At 55.8% G+C, this 15,190-nt stretch overlaps 2 protein-coding genes across 2 annotated transcripts; both read left to right on the top strand.

Moving 5' to 3' along the window:
* Nucleotides 1–2,030: 2,030 nt before the first annotated feature.
* LOC141751085 (RING finger protein 222-like) lies at nt 2,031–2,696 on the top strand. The gene has a single exon (XM_074607369.1). It carries the CDS (start codon nt 2,031–2,033, stop codon nt 2,694–2,696), a length of 666 nt encoding a protein of 221 aa, XP_074463470.1.
* Nucleotides 2,697–5,975: 3,279 nt separating this feature from the next.
* On the top strand, nt 5,976–12,588 carry LOC141751234 (tektin-3-like). Its single transcript, XM_074607651.1, has 7 exons — nt 5,976–6,554; nt 7,113–7,196; nt 7,849–7,919; nt 8,201–8,344; nt 9,189–9,411; nt 10,625–10,779; nt 12,372–12,588. Exons 1-7 carry the CDS (start codon nt 5,976–5,978, stop codon nt 12,586–12,588), a joined length of 1,473 nt encoding a protein of 490 aa, XP_074463752.1.
* The last annotated feature ends 2,602 nt before the right edge of the window (nt 12,589–15,190 follow it).

Below are 15,190 nucleotides of genomic sequence, written 5' to 3'. Positions count from 1 at the left end.
GTGTGCTGCCACACCGGTGCTTGGGTGAGCGTCTGATGGTGTAGGGCGGGGAGCACAGGGCTGGAGTGCGGAGTGTTTGGGGGATGAGGAGGGGAGGGGGCGTAGGGATGAAGATATGGCCAGGGCGAGGAACAGGGAGCTGTGGCGGCTGGAGGCAAGAATTGTTTGGCAGGAGCCCAGCCCTGGTGCAGGGTGCTGCCGGTCACCCTGCTCTGCAGCAACAGAGGGAATTTGGGCTCCCGACATCCCCTTTAGTGACTGTTTCATTGGGGTTTGAGCTCAGGGATGAGCCCGACTACAGGTGCCCATCACATGAGGGAAAGCAGGCAGGACCGTGCTGCCTGTCCCTGCCCTCCGACGCCTGACACTGGCTCCTCGCCCACTCCCTGGCCAACCAGGCAAATATCAGGCCTTTAAAACGGGGAACGAGTTCCTCCGCATTCAATCCCCGGGAGCTGGCCCTGTCCCTGCTCCAGCTTCTGCGCAACGCACCCGCATGACACGCGCAGCCAACACCTCCGTGTTAGATAGGTGTCCCAGTCCCCTCCCCAGCTGGTGCTCGGTGCTGGGGCACGGCCAGCCCCGCTTCTGGGGACAGCAGTGGAGTGCATGGAGGGGCTCCTGCCCTGGTGCCCTGCAGCAGGTAAGGGGGCTTTGGGGGCACAGAGGAGCTGGTGCACAGGGTCAGGGTCTCCTTCTGCAGCACGTTGGGGGACCAAGTCCCTGATCCCTCTTAAAGCAGAGCAGGAGCCTGCATCTTTCTTCTCTTTGATTGGGAGGGGATGGTTTGTTGTGTTCTTGTGACCGTCCTGGCGCAGGGGATGGCTCCCAAGGAAGAGGAGGTCAGCCAAGGAGGGGATGGCAAAACCTCCAGAGACAGCTGTGAGGATGCCCATGGGCACAGTCATGCGTGAGAAAAGGGGTGCAGGTTGGGTCGGGTCTGACAATGCTGCAAGGTCTGGAAAAACCTGCAGGTTTTATGAAGCTCAGGTTTTAAGAGAAAGGAGCTGAGCTGAGCATCCCTCCTCCCCTCTCTCCTCTCCCCTTTCCCCTCTCCTCTCTTCCTCCGCCCTTCACCCATCTCCCGCTCCCTTCTCCCTTTTCCCCTCTCCTCTCTCCCTTCTTCCCGCTCCCCTCTCCCTTCCTTGAGCCGCCGCATGAATGCTCCCTGCCCTGGGAGACGCACGGCAGAGCTTCAGACCCAGCCCAGACGCGGGTCTGGGGATCCCAGCGGCCCCGCGCTCCCCCTGGCGCCCCAGGCTGGGGCAGGGGCCAGGCGGGATGGCTGGGCTCTGCCCTCCCTGCACTGACTAAGAGGAGACGCCGGGCTCCGGGGCTTGCTGACCACACCATGCTCCGGCGTGAGGAGCACAGCCTGGAGATGGCTGTGGCCTGGCCACCAGCCTGGGACATCCTCCAGCAGCCTGGAAGGAGCCTGGCGTGGGTGCTCGCTGCCTGCCCCGGGTCCAGCACGCCCCCTCTCCATCCCCGGGGGGTCCTGTGCTCCCACCTGTCCCACTGCCCTGGCCTCCCCCTGCTCCCGCTGGCCCCTCTGTGTCCCCTGGGATGGGAGCATCTCCCTTTCCATGGCAGGTTTCTTTGTGGGATGGGAGTTCCCACCTCCCGTGCACCTGGAGCTGGCAGCAGTGCACGGAGGCACTCGTGACACAAGCTGAACCTGCTTTATCTGTACCACGTGCTGAGCACGTCCATCCAGGGGCTCGTGCATGTGATTTTGCAGCCGGGGATTGTTGCCCCCGCTGGCTCTGGAGTTGGGGTCCTCCCGTCATCTCTCTCTTGCCCCAAGGGCCACACTGAGAGGCGTAATGCTCCTGAAAATGCCCTGTCTTGTTGAGAGGATGCCTAGTAGCTGTCAACTGCATCTGTTAGGGGCAAGAGGGCAAAAGCAAGAGAGCAGGGAGGAGGAGGAGGAGAGATGAAGAGATGGATCATGCTTATCATTTCAACCTTATTAACCCATCGTGCCTCTTCCTCGCAGCTGGGGAGCGCCTGTGGCCGACAGAGCAGGGATGTCTGAGGCCTCGTCCAGCAAGGAGGGACCCCCGGCCGAGTGCCCCGTGTGCTACGAGAAGTTCCACCCACTGGAGGCCATGCACCGCCAGCTCAGCTGCAGGCACACCTTCTGCCACGACTGCCTGGTGAAGTGCTTGCTCTCCGCCAAGCTTGACGGCCAGGTCCAGAGCAGCATCATCTGCCCCATCTGCCGCTACGTGACTTTCCTCAGCAAGAAGGCAGCTCTATGGCCGCCCAAGGCAGGCACCAACCTCCGGGCCCTGGAGATGCCTCTGTCACCTTCCTCCTTGTCCCATCTGACCAAATTGGAGGCCAGCAACACCTTGGTGGTGCCCAGCCATTTTGTGATGCCGGTGCAGAGCTCCGGCCGGTGCTGCAGCACGGGGAACAGCCCCATGGACTCGCAGGGGGTCCCAGGAGAGCTGGCACGGGAAGCCCACATCTTTGTCATCAGTGACCATGGGATGCCACTGGTGGATGTGGACTGCAGCTCCCTGGGGAGGAGAAGCAGAACGGAAACACGAAGCTCGGTGTCATCCAGCTCGGCCCTGGGGGTGAAATGCTGCCAGTCGCCCATCGCCCTCGCCGTCCTGCTCGTCTTGACGGTGGCCATGCTGGCGGCTGTGCTCCCTCGGCTGCTGCTGGTGAAGAGGGACTCGTAGCAGGGATGGGATCAGCTCAGATGCTGGAGGTGTCACTGATGCTGGGACAGAGCTAGGGCTGGGACCTCTCTCAAAAGATCCCATGAGAAAGTCCAGAAGCAGCTCCAGGTGAAGCTCTCTCTCATCTGGCCAGGGACTGAACGGACTTTCAGACCTTTCTGCAGATCTCCGGGTGCTCACAGTGTCGTCGCTGGCATTTTCTGCCTCTTTTGGTTAAAATGTGGCTGGTCAAACCCTGCTAGTGGGTTCCTCTGGTGTCTTAGCAGAGAGCATGGTTTCTCCTCCCGCACCCTGTTGAGGAGAAATAACTGGACTCCAGACGATCCAATGTGAATCAACAGAAGCCGTTTATTAAGCACCGATCATCATCTTTTATACCCTGTGTTGTAGCCGTACACGCGACTCGCTTATTTCTGATCAGCGAGTTACACTGTCCACGCGCTGTGCACGCAGTTCGTTCACACATCAGATTGGTTACAAGAATTCGCATAGTAAATTGCTTAGTCATTAGCACAACATGTTTTCTACCTTCTCAGTTCCCGTTTTTCCCATGTACTAATTCCATCTTCTACCGCCTGCTTTGCTCTTAATCTAATCTCTCACAGCAGGGAGGCTGGCTCACATGGCCGTTTTCTCTCAGATACATTCCTACAATACCCCCTTTTTCTTCTTGAGCCAGCCAGACCTTATGCATGGCATTTTCTATCATGTCAGTCACTTTGCGGAGAACACACGAGGCTGCCATAATCAATAATAATATAACCAACAATAGCATGAGCCCTTGCTTTAGTAAATCTGATAACCATCCCGTTATACCCCATGAGCTTAACCAATCATCAAAACCGTTTTTGACCACTTTTAATTTGGACATGTTATCCTTCAGCTCCCGTAACTGCTTATGAATGGATGATGAGTGGTCGGAAAAGTTCATACAACACATACCTTCAAAACCTTCACATCCATGACCCTGAGCTAACAGCAAAAAATCAATAGCCGCTCGATTTTGCAGCGTAGCATGCCGAATGCTATCAACATCAGTCAGCAAGCTAGATTTGGGTTGCCCATTGACGGTGCTGGGGGTTGTCCAGGCAAGGGATCAAGTTGCCCAGCAAAGGCACTAGGATGCACGCAGTCTGCACTGACTTGCCCAGGGGTGGCACTGGGTTGCCCACTGAGGGCCGTGAGTTCATAGGATCATAAAATGTCTCAAGTCGAGAGAGACCCATGAGGATCATCGAGTCCATCTCCCTGCTTCTTGCAGGACTACCTAAAACCAAATGATATGACTAAGCCGCTCAACAGTTGCCCAAAAGCTGCACCTGGTTGCCCAGGGGCTGCAAAACCTGCCCATGGAGGGCAGTAGGTTGTCCAGGGCAGGATCTAGGATGCCATGTGAGGGTATTTTCTTGCCCAGGGCTGGCCCCGGCTTGCCCATCCACAGCAATGCGTTGCTCAACGGCTGCATCAGGTTGCCAGAGCGGCTGCAGGGAGTTGCCCGCGTAGAACCCGGTTACTGAGCACCCTGCGCCAGCGGCAACGCTGCCCTGGTTCTGTGACACAGAGGGCACTGGGGATGCTGCAGTGTCTGGCAGTGCTGCCACCCAACCTGACAGCACAGCACTGAGTAGCAGCCCCCCCCGCACACCCCCAAGCCTCTGCAGGGTGAGTATGTCCCTGAACTGGGAGGGAAAAAAACAGGTCATTCTCCTAATCCCCCTCCATATCTCTTCTGTCCTCTAAATGTACCCGGATGAGGTGGTCGGGGCTCCTGTCGTTGTGTCCGTGTTCAGGGGTGGCACAAAGTGGGTTTTTCCCTCCCTTTCCTAAACGTGTGTCTGTCGGTGTCTGAAAGGGCAGAGTTTATTTGTGGGGGTGGGAGCCAGGGAAGCTGCCTCCCACCCTCCCAAGGCTGTTTCTCAGGTATAAAGCGGCACGGAGCTAGGGAAAGCGCCGTCATTTATCCCTAGCCGGGACAAAAGGGCTGAAGGGAGCGGTTTGTGGGAAGCGGCACACACGGTGGTTTTTGTTGGACCTGAGCGCAGACATTTCGTCCTCGGTTCTGCCAAACTGCCTCAGAGGGTCGTGTTTGCAAAAGCTTCTTTTTCTGCTAAATTTGAGGGTGTGAGTTTCCCGCTGCCTGTCCCACAGCCACTCCCATCAGGGATCTTGCTGTAGCACACCCGTGTCCTCATCTTCCCCTGGGGCTCCGAGCCAGGCTGGGAGCAGTGGGGACGGGACGGTGTTAGGGGAAGGACACGTCAGGCTGGCTACAACAGCCGTATTGAGGGACTTATTCCTGCCCCTGGGTGACACTTGTAACCTCACAAGAGCTTCGTACCGAGCACCACGTACCCCTCCGGAGTGTGTGTCCTCAGATGAGGTGTGTTTGGTGGCCCCCTGCCTTATCTTGCTGATAACCATCGATTGACAGCCTCAAGCTGGAGAGGACAATATGCAATTCTTGGTAGCAAAATCTTCATGTGTGGCCATTCCTCCTAGGGCTACTGCAAGGCTGGTGTTTCCCAAGCGCTCTGAAAAGACTGTGGGCCATCTCCTTCCCACGCACACTGATCTTACACCAGGTGAGCCATCGACACCTTTCCTCCTTTGCAAGGCAAGAGGCGGCCCCTCTTTTGAGGCTGAAATAGGGGTGTGGGGGGGTCAAATTTGGATATAGTCCTGCAAAGCTCAGCTCACCTGCAGGCTCCTCACTCCAGCATTTAAGGCAAGGGAAGATAGAGGGGGTGAGGATGGAGTCCCTCACCCACCCACAAATGGCGCTGGGCCGGTAGCAGATGTGTGTCCAAAAGGGACGCAGCTCTCGGGGCTGGGAATGGAACTTTTACAGAGAAAATGACCTCTGGAGTATCAGAAGATCAGCAGATACGCCAGCCAAAAGAAACAAAGGAACAGCAGAGAAGGAGCAACTCCAGTTTGACTGGATTGACAGATTTAAGGAAAAGGAAGGCACAGTATCTGTCATTCTCCTTACGGCCGTGATTTGTTTTTCTCCGCCTTCCAAGACCTGATGCTAGATACTAACAACCAAGTCAAACGCTTTTATATACAAATGTTTGGGATGCTGTCAGGAGGGATTTGTTTTCAAGGGGTTTAGGCCTGTTCAGGCGCTGTGAGGGCGCTCTGTGCGTCGCTGTTTGTGTTTGAAGTTGCGGGTGTTGCTGTAAGAAGTAAGGCAAGTGCAGGAGGTTGCTGAGGTTGTCCTCTCTCTCCTCCTCTGTGCAGGACACGGACGGGACACACGAATAGCAGCGGTCGAGCATGGAGTCTGTCGGCTCTCCCTTACCAGCAAAGTTCGCCCATCCCAGAGCCATACCCACCAGGTTTCTCCCTGCCATCCACACCATGGCGTCAAGCTATAAGAACCGATTTCCTTACCGCCCCTTGCCTCAGAGCTACAGCCTCCCCTGGATGCCCAGCACCTACTACAGAACGGCTGCCAGCAAACCAACTTTGGCTGCCTTTTCCAAGAGTTCCCAGGGGATAACCGCCGGCGAGAAGCTTCCATCTGTTTCCACCAGAACCACCGTCTTCACCCGCTACACCCCTGAAGACTGGTACAAGTCCAACGTGACCAATTACAGGGAGTCGGAGACCTCCCAGAAGAACGCGGAGCGCCTCAGAGCCGATACCTCCCGCATCATTGACCACAAATACCAGCAGACCAAGAAAACGCAAGTAGAAAGCACCAAAAACCTGGGAGTGCGCGCCAATGACATCGCGTTTTGGAAATCGGAGCTCTGCCACGAGCTAGATGAGGTGATCGGGGAGACCAACGCACTCACAGAGGTGAAGACCAGGCTGGAGAGAGCCTTGGCCGAGGCGGACGCCCCTCTCCGGGTAAGCACCCGTCCCGGCGCGCTGCAAGCTGTAGCCTACTGCTGAAACATCTGCAGCCCTTCAAACATCTCATTAAGTTTCACTGCAGCTCCAGAACGTCTAGAAAGCTTTTATTAAGAGGCCATTAGTTAAGTTAGTAGTAACCAAACCCCCCTTGCCATCTGCTGGATCCCCTATCAGCACAGGCTGAGCACGTCAGAGCAGCATTTGCTTAACTCAATATTTTTAGACGCGGTACATCCAAAATCCCGGTTTGGGAGACAAAAGCCCGTGTCTTACCACGAGGCTCTGGCGAGGTGGGCGTCAAGGCTGACACAGGTCCCCCGTTTCAGCTGTGGCTGCACCAGGGACACATCTGCTCCCTCATGATGGTTTAATGCTGATGTTGCAGCTCGCCTGCTCCTTGTCAGCTAAACCAGCTGCCCCGGGCCACTTTTTTCCCTCTCTTGTCATCTCGGTGCCCACCTAGAGTTTCTTTTCTTACATTATTGGAGATGGGGACAGTCCCCATAGAGAGCCCTGCCCCTGCAGCCAGCGGTGATGGTGTGTCCCCAACAGGTCGCTCAGGAGTGCTTACTTCACCGGGAGAAGAGGATGGGCATCGACCTGGTCCACGACAACGTGGAGGAACAGCTCTTAACAGTAAGTTGGGCAACTCAGATCATGCGTTGAAGCTATTTTGACTGGATTTCAAAGTTATGGGATTTGGAGCACTGATCACCTGCCTCCAGCAGCCGGAGCTTCACAAAGGCAATGGGTTTGTGCTGAAGTCAAGTGAGCTGAGAGCAACACACTTCCTCCAGTGGAGCTGAATGTGTCTCAGAAATTCAGCCTGGGCATTTACACCGAAGTCAAGTCCATCTCCTCTTGTCCCGTACGGATGGGATTCCTCCTGGGGAGGAAAACATTTTGGGAGCAAAAAGGGCAGGTGCTGATCTGGGGACGGAGGTGTGTAGTGGTCCAGGGAACCGCTCTGCCTGTCCACACCAGGATGTGTCCCTGTCCGTGTAGTGGGACTAACCACTGCTTGACCCTGAGGTCAAGGTGAAAAAATCCTTATTGACCCACCCTGAAAGGGAACGCAAAGGCCGTGGCTGCAGCTACAGCACCCTTCTGTCCCCTCCAGGGCGCTGGGCGCAGGCTCAGCTGCGAGTTTTCCTGCCTGTTTGCTTTGGGCAGGAAGACAAGCAGGCAAGTTCTTGCTGTGTGCAGGGTTGGAAAGGTCCAAGGGGAGGAGTGTGACCAGGACGAGTGAGTATGGACACTGATGGGGTCCTCTTTTGCCTTTGCCCAGGAAGTCGATGTCATCAGTTCGTGCCAGGAGAAGATGCAGCAGGTCCTGGACAAGGCCAAAGCCCAGATCACGTAAGGAGGAGCTCCTTCTCTCATGTCGTAGGGCTGATGTGCATTTGTGGTCACAGCAGAAGCCCAGCAGAACCCCAGCAGATGTGAATCCCCAGAAGAACCCCATCTATCCCCACACCCCGCAGGCGTAAAGCCCATGGAGGCTCCATGGCATGCGGGCGGTGATGCTCGTGGGAGGACAGAGCTGCGCGGGGGGCCGGGAGCTGCTGTGGGGAGTGGAACGGGGAGGAAGCCATTCCACCCGTACGTCCCCACCGATGGCTGCTGTTTGCATGTTGAAGGTCCAACCGGGTGGCCCAGCAGAATCTGGAGAAGGACCTGGCCAACAAGCAGGTGGCCCACCGGATCGACGACAGGTGCCACCACCTGATGAACACCTCCCAGGGCATCAGTTACTACCGAGGGGTGGAGCAGGTCGATGCCACGTGAGTGCACGCTGTCGGTCCCCAGCAGCAAGCTGTCCCCGGGATACGCGGTGCCTCTCCCTGGCAGGGAGCTGCTTGTCCCCAACCCAGATCCATCCCGCCTGGAGACACCTCCCTCAGAGCGGTCATTTCTCTCCGCTCCCCGGAAAGGGAGCACAACCCTCTGCTGACAGTTGGATGCCAAACATCCAGAGGGTGAAAGCCAGTCCCACCTCATTAAACATTCTACCAGGGGTTGAGAGATCAGCCTGCCAATTAATTCAGGGGAGCACCTCTGCTGAAACAGCTCACTAAGTTTATGCATATTTTCAAAGATGTGTCTTAGTTGTTGCTAGGCGATGTTTATACTTTTCAAGGACTCTTTTCAGCTTCCCATAGAAGTGAGGAGGAGCATAGGCAGAACAAGGGAAAGGCCAACGGAATATTCCGTACCATAGATGCCATGCTCAGGATATAAATGGGGGTTGGTGCGGGGTGGGAATATGCGGTCGGGGCTCGGGAAGGTGCCAGTTCACTGGGTGGTGAGAGTGACTTCTCTCATTATTATTATTATTATTATTATTATTATTGGTTTCTGTTACTGTTCTATTAAACTGTCCTTATCTCCACCCACGAGTTTTTCCCTTTCCCTTTCCCCTCCTTTTCTCCCTCTTCTCCCTTCTGGGGGGAAGGGGGAGAACTGCACCAGCGCATGCGTGGTCCTGGCTGCTGGCTGGGGTTAAACTATGATATACAGTCCAATTAAAAGTGTAGATTTAAGCTATAGTGAATCCACGCTGCTCCCTGGCAGGGTCCATGCCTGCCCACATCCAGCTTACCGGGGGCCTCTCCTTTTCCCCCCCAGGATCTCAGTGCCGCAGTCCTGGGCCAAGTTCACCAACGACAACATCCTCCGCTCCCAGAGCGAGCGGGCGGCCTCCGCCAAGCTGCGGGACGACATCGAGAACCTGCTGGCGGTGACGGACAGCCAGATGTGGCAGCAGTTCAACGCTGTGAACGTCGCTTTCACCAACCGCATCGCCGAGACGGCCGATGCCAAGAGAAAGATTCAGACCCACCTGGCCAAGGTAGCCTGAACCCCTCCCTTTTGGTGTGACACTGTCACTTCCCGGTGACACCTCCAAAGCGCGACCCTCCACGCAGACGTGGCCCCAGCAGAGGAACGGTCACCACAAGAACCTGGTTATAGCATCATTTAGAATCATGGAGTCATAGGATGTGTTGGGTGTGAAGGGACCTCTCAAGGCCACCTAGTCCAACCCCCTGCAGTCAGCAGGGACATCTTCAACTGGATCAGGTTGCTCAGAGCCTCATCCAGCCTGGCCTTGAATGTCTCCAGGGATGGGGCCTCCCCCACCTCTCTGGGCAACCTGGGCCAGTGTCTCACCACCCTCAGTGCAAAGAACTTCTGCCTAATGTCTCATCTAAACCTGCCCTGCTCTAGTTTAGACCATTGCCCCTCGTCCTGTCGCTACATGCCCTTGCAAACAGCCCCTGCCCAGCTTTCTTGGGGACTTTCTTCTTGGAGCAGGATGAGTTGGCAGTGTAATTTCATCCCAAGGGATACTGCCCGTTGCTCATCCCAGCTGACAGCCTGCTAGCACAGGGATTTCCAGCAGAAAATGCCAGCGCTACTTGCATCAGCGCTAGTTACTTCAGAGGCGCTGGCTGCCCTGCAGAAGGGCTTTACTGGGACTCTGCTGGGGTGTCTGCTGTGGGGTTTGCAGCTTTGCTGCTCCTCCAAGGACGTGTTTTCGGTCTCAGCACTCTGTGGTGGCTGCACAGGTATCGGTGTGTTTGCTCCGCCAAGCAGATGAAGTGGAGATCAGCGATGGGCAGCAGGCTCGCACCACTGGCTCTCATGGAAAGCTTCCTGAAAACTGCTCGGCACAGATTAACCGAGCAGAAACTGGGCTTGCAGCATCGCGGGCTGGTGCCACATCCTTCAGCGAGCATCCACCAAAAACCTGCCCTCTGTTAGTTGCTAGTGATGATCAGTTCCTGCAAGCAGTAATTTTGGGGAGCGGGTAATTCAGTAGATCCGTCACTGCTCCAAAACCTCCTCTGATGTGACAGCAAGAGCAAAGAGAGGCTTTTCCCCACAGAGAAATGGCTGCTGGATCTGTGCCTCCATCTATGGCAGAGTGAGAGCAGTCTGAGCCCGGGGTCTGCTAATTGAACTTGTTTTTTTTCTGCAGATGGATGGCAGAAAAGGGAAATCACGTTGCCGCTGGAGAATATATTTTTTAAATTTATGCATGTGTTTCTTTCTTACGCCAGACACTGCAGGAAATATTCCAGACGGAGAGGAATATAGAAGCCATCCAAAAGGCCATTAGGGACCAGGGGCCTCCATTAAAGGTGGCTCAGACCCGGCTGGACGAGCGCACTCGGAGGCCAAACATGGAGCTGTGCCGGGACACTGCCCAGCTGCGGTAAGGCAGGAGCGCGGGGCCGGCGGGGACCTCGAGGGCTCACGGGTGGTAGCACTCGGGAGCATCGCTGGATGACAAAATTAATCATGGGGGGTTGGTTCTTTTCCCTAAAGAGTCCTTCCAGGAGTGCACCGACATAATCAAAAGCAATGAGCGGGTATCCCAGCCTTTGGGTGCTGGGAGAGCTCTGCGCCCACAACGGAGGCTGTACCCCATGGCCGGGGGCGGCCTGATGCCACCCCATGAGGGGCCGGATTTTTCCTACTTGCGTCAACCCCGTCTTCTCTCCTGCCTGCTTCCCGGCGGCTGGATGGGCTCAGGTTTGAAGGACAAGCCCTTTACTCTGCAACAGGCTCATGCTGAGAGCTCTTAGGTCCTTGCTTTTGGGTAACCGCAAGGGTGCAGCTGCTGTGCAAGGTGCTGTGTCCAGTGCTGGGCTCCCCGGTTCCAGAAGGACAGGGAACTGCTGGAGAGGGGACAGCAAAGGGCTACCAAGAGGATGAGGGGACTGGAACACCTCTCTTGTGAAGAAAGGCTGAGGGATTTGGGTCTCTTCAGGCTGGAAAAAAGACGACTGAGGGGGGACCTTCTCAACGCTTATCAATACTGAAAGGGGGGGTGTCAGGAGGATGGGGCCAGGCTCTTTTCAGTGGTGCCCGGGGACAGGACAAGCGGTAACGGGCACAAACTTGACCATAGGGAGTTCCACCTAAACACGAGGAGGAACTTCTTTGCTGTGAGGGTGGCAGAGCCCTGGCACAGGCTGCCCCGAGAGGTGGTGGAGTCTCCGTCTCTGGAGACATCCCAAACCCGCCTGGAGGCGTTCCTGTGCCACCTGCTCTGGGTGACCCTGCTCTGGCAGGGGGTTGGACTGGGTGATCTCCAGAGGTCCCTGCCAACCCCCGCCAGCCTGAGATTCTGTGCACCACACGGAGAAGCAGTGAGGGCTGTGCTCACCTTCCCTGGGGACACTGGAAATCCTGTCAAAGACAGAGGGAGCTCTTTGGCATTGCACCCCGAGGGGCTGTGGAGGATCAGGCACCCTGAACTTCACACCTCCTCCTGGCAGCCCGCTGGGTGAGGCTCCCTGGGAAGCCTTTTCAAAGCAATTTAAACCCAGCCCCAGAGCCGGTTTAGCATCTCTCACGCCATCCTTTGTTCCATCCTCCACTTGTTTCACCTTCGCTTTTAGCCTCTCCCAGCTGTCCTCTTTCGCTGCGTGTGCACCCGTGGGTGTGGGGAGGACCCTTGCCCGGGGAAATCCAGGAGGGGGAGCCAAGAAACCCACAAAACCAAACAGGAATGGGAAACCACAGCTGCTTGTCCCTCTGCTTGGTGGCACCACCTGGTCTGGCAGACGCGGCTGCGAATTGCGGAAGCCTTTGAGCAGACGTTCACTGTGCCTCCCCGCCGAGACCCCCAGGAGCTCTGCCCTCAGCTTCCCCATGGATCTGACACAAACAGGGGGGGTCCGAGTGAGTCTGAGCACGCTGAAGGGGGAAAACCCATGCCCCAGGGGCCCATCAGCAACGCCATGCTAGAAACCACCCGCGTGATGGGACTTCTAATGAGGGCTCCTTGCTGTTTTCCAGCCTTGTCAACGAGGTCCGTGACATCGAAGAGACGGTGCAGACTCTTCAGCAGCAGCTGAGAGACAGCCAGGACACCTTGCAAATGCTGGTTCGCGCCAAGGCGGTCCTGCAGCATGACCTGGCCGTCAAAGCCAACTCCCTGTTCATCGACCAGGAGAAGTGCATGGGGATGCGCAAGACCTTTCCCAGCACCGCGCGGCTGCTGGGTCCCATCTAGGCTGGGCTCAGCCCACCCCACGGCATCCGTTGCCAGAGTTATCAGTTTTCTCTATATGCTTTGAAAATTACAAGATTAAACTTCCACTTCCTGATGGAAGCCTGGGTAGAAATTAAATTATCGCTTTGCATGTCACATGGTCTAGCAGGAGTATTTTTTTTTTCCCTTTGGTTTTTCTCTTTCCACTGCTCTTTCACGGTGTGCCAGAAAGTAACTGAAAATATCCTGGATGCAACTAAGAGTAAATCCACCCACGGGGATTCATTCCTACCCATTCGGTCTGTGATTTTAGGAGAAAAAGTGTCGTGTCCTCCTCCTTTGGAGTCTGATGTGGAAAAAGCAGAGTGTGAAGCCATGTCTTGATTCACCTCCTTGTCCTCCATGGGCCTTAGCGTGGCTTTTAGGAGGATCTGCCCCATGACGTTCCCAGGCACAGAGGTGACGCCGACAGGTCGGTACCCTCCTTTCCACCCTTTTTACAAATGGGTGCAATGTTTCCCTTTTTCCAGTGCCCGGGGACTTCACCTGATGCCATGACTTTTCAAATACCACCTTCTTCCAGGAACACCCCTTGATTCCTTTGGGGTATTGCACTGGTGTTTCCCTCTTGCCTCCTGTGACCTCAGGAGCCCCCGGCTCATCTCTCCAAGACTTCAAGTGTGAGGCAGCGTCACCAGCGCATCTCAGAGCAACAGGCCCTCGCTGGCACCCTGTCCCTCCAACCTTGGCATCTCATCCCACAGGGACAGCCCGATATTGTCCCCCTCTCCCTTCAAGCCTTGTTTAAAGCTCTGTCAATGAGCCCCGCTACCTCCTGAGCAAAGACCCTCTTCCCCCTTGGAGGTGGGTGGGGAGACACTGGCCCAGGTTGCCCAGAGAGGTGGGGGAGGCCCCATCCCTGGAGACATTCAAGGCCAGGCTGGATGAGGCTCTGAGCAACCTGATCCAGGTGAAGATGTCCCTGCTGACTGCAGGGGGGTTGGACTAGATGCCCTTGAGAGGTCCCTTCCAACCCAACGCAGTCTATGAGTCTTGGATTCTATGAGAGGTGAACCCAAGCTGACACCAGCAAGCCTGGTGCCGTGTATGCCATCCCATTACCATAAAACCCAAAATGGTGTTGGTGACACCAGCCACGGAGCCACGTATTAATAGGCTGGTCCCACCTATTCCTTCCAATGTCATTGCCTGCAACTGGGAGGAGAGGAAAAAATAACCTGCCTCCCAGATTCCCTTACCAACCGTCCCAAGGCCCTGAAGTCTCCTTTGATGGGTTATCAAGCATTGGAACAGGCTGCCAGGGAAGTGTTTGAGTCACCAGCCCTGGAGGTACTTAAAAGATGGCTAGATGGGATGCTGAGGGACATGGTTTAGTGATGGGTTTGGCAGTGTTAGGTTGATGGTTGGACTTGATGATCTTAAAGGTCCCTTCCAACCCAGACCATTCTATGATCCTATGATCGAGACCCCTTGGATTACGCGTTGTGGCTTCATTGCCACCCACAGGGGAGAACAGTAATGGGTAGTAATCCAAGGGCCATACCTCTTTTTGTTGCCTAAGAAAACCTTTGTATACGCGAAAGAGTTTGAGTCATCTTTTCTGTCAGATCTCTGCCAGCAGAGGCACGGCTTTCCCGTGGAGGCCGGCTCCGTGTGGATATGCTATGATATGGGGAATGCTATGATTCTGTGATTCGGTCCGCAGCTGCAAGAGCTGGGAAAAGGAGAGGTGACGGAAAACAGCTATGAGAAGACAGAGGTGTCAGCCTGGCACGAGCCATTCACACAGCTCACAGTTCATCTAAAGCGGTAAAATGAAGCCAATGAGAATGTTTCCTCTGGATAAAGCGGGACACAGAGGTCATGGCAGCAGACTTGATGGGTATTTTCAGAAGCTGGAGAGAAAGCCCCTTGGGTTAGCCGGAGCAGCTGTGCTAACCACCCCTGGCTGGGCTGGGCTCCTCCTCTTCCAATGCCTTTTCTCAGGCTAAAGCCTGAAATAAGTGGGGAAGGACCCTCTCCCAGGAGAAGTTCCCAGTGTCACTGGTGCACGGTGCCCTGGTGCTGCGAGAGGCTGTGCCGTGGTGGGGCTGCTGGGGACACCGTGCATCTCCTCACCAGCACCCCCACCATGGTCTACCTGCCTGCCCCAGCGAGCCCTCTGCTCGCCCACGGGCTGGCCCAGCAGCACCACTGCTGCCACCACCTTGTCCAATGAGGGCACCAGTTTGCCCAGGGGTGGCACTTGGTTGCCCAGGGGTGGCACTCAAATGCCCAAGGGCTCTTTGGGCTGCCCATTGACGGTGCCCACTGAGGGCCGTGAGTTCCTAGGATCATAGAACATCTCAAGTCGAGAGAGACCCATGAGGATCATCGAGTCCATCTCCCTGCTCCTTGCAGGACTACCTTGTTGCGTGAAAAGGGGCCAAGCGGTTTTGGCAGAAGAGAAACCCCCTTGCGTTCTAACACTCCTCACCCAGGTGGGAGGCCAGGTGCGGCTGGGTTTCAATTCTGAGTGATGCCCAATTCAGCACTATCAATCCAATCGCCTTTAATATGTATTAAACTATTACGATTTGGATACACTAATAGTGGACTGCAC

Source organism: Larus michahellis, chromosome 14 (assembly GCF_964199755.1).
Source record: "Larus michahellis chromosome 14, bLarMic1.1, whole genome shotgun sequence".
NCBI lineage: Eukaryota > Metazoa > Chordata > Aves > Charadriiformes > Laridae > Larus > Larus michahellis.
The sequence above is the reverse complement of the archived record's forward strand: the minus strand, read 5'-3'. Positions and strand labels throughout refer to the sequence as shown.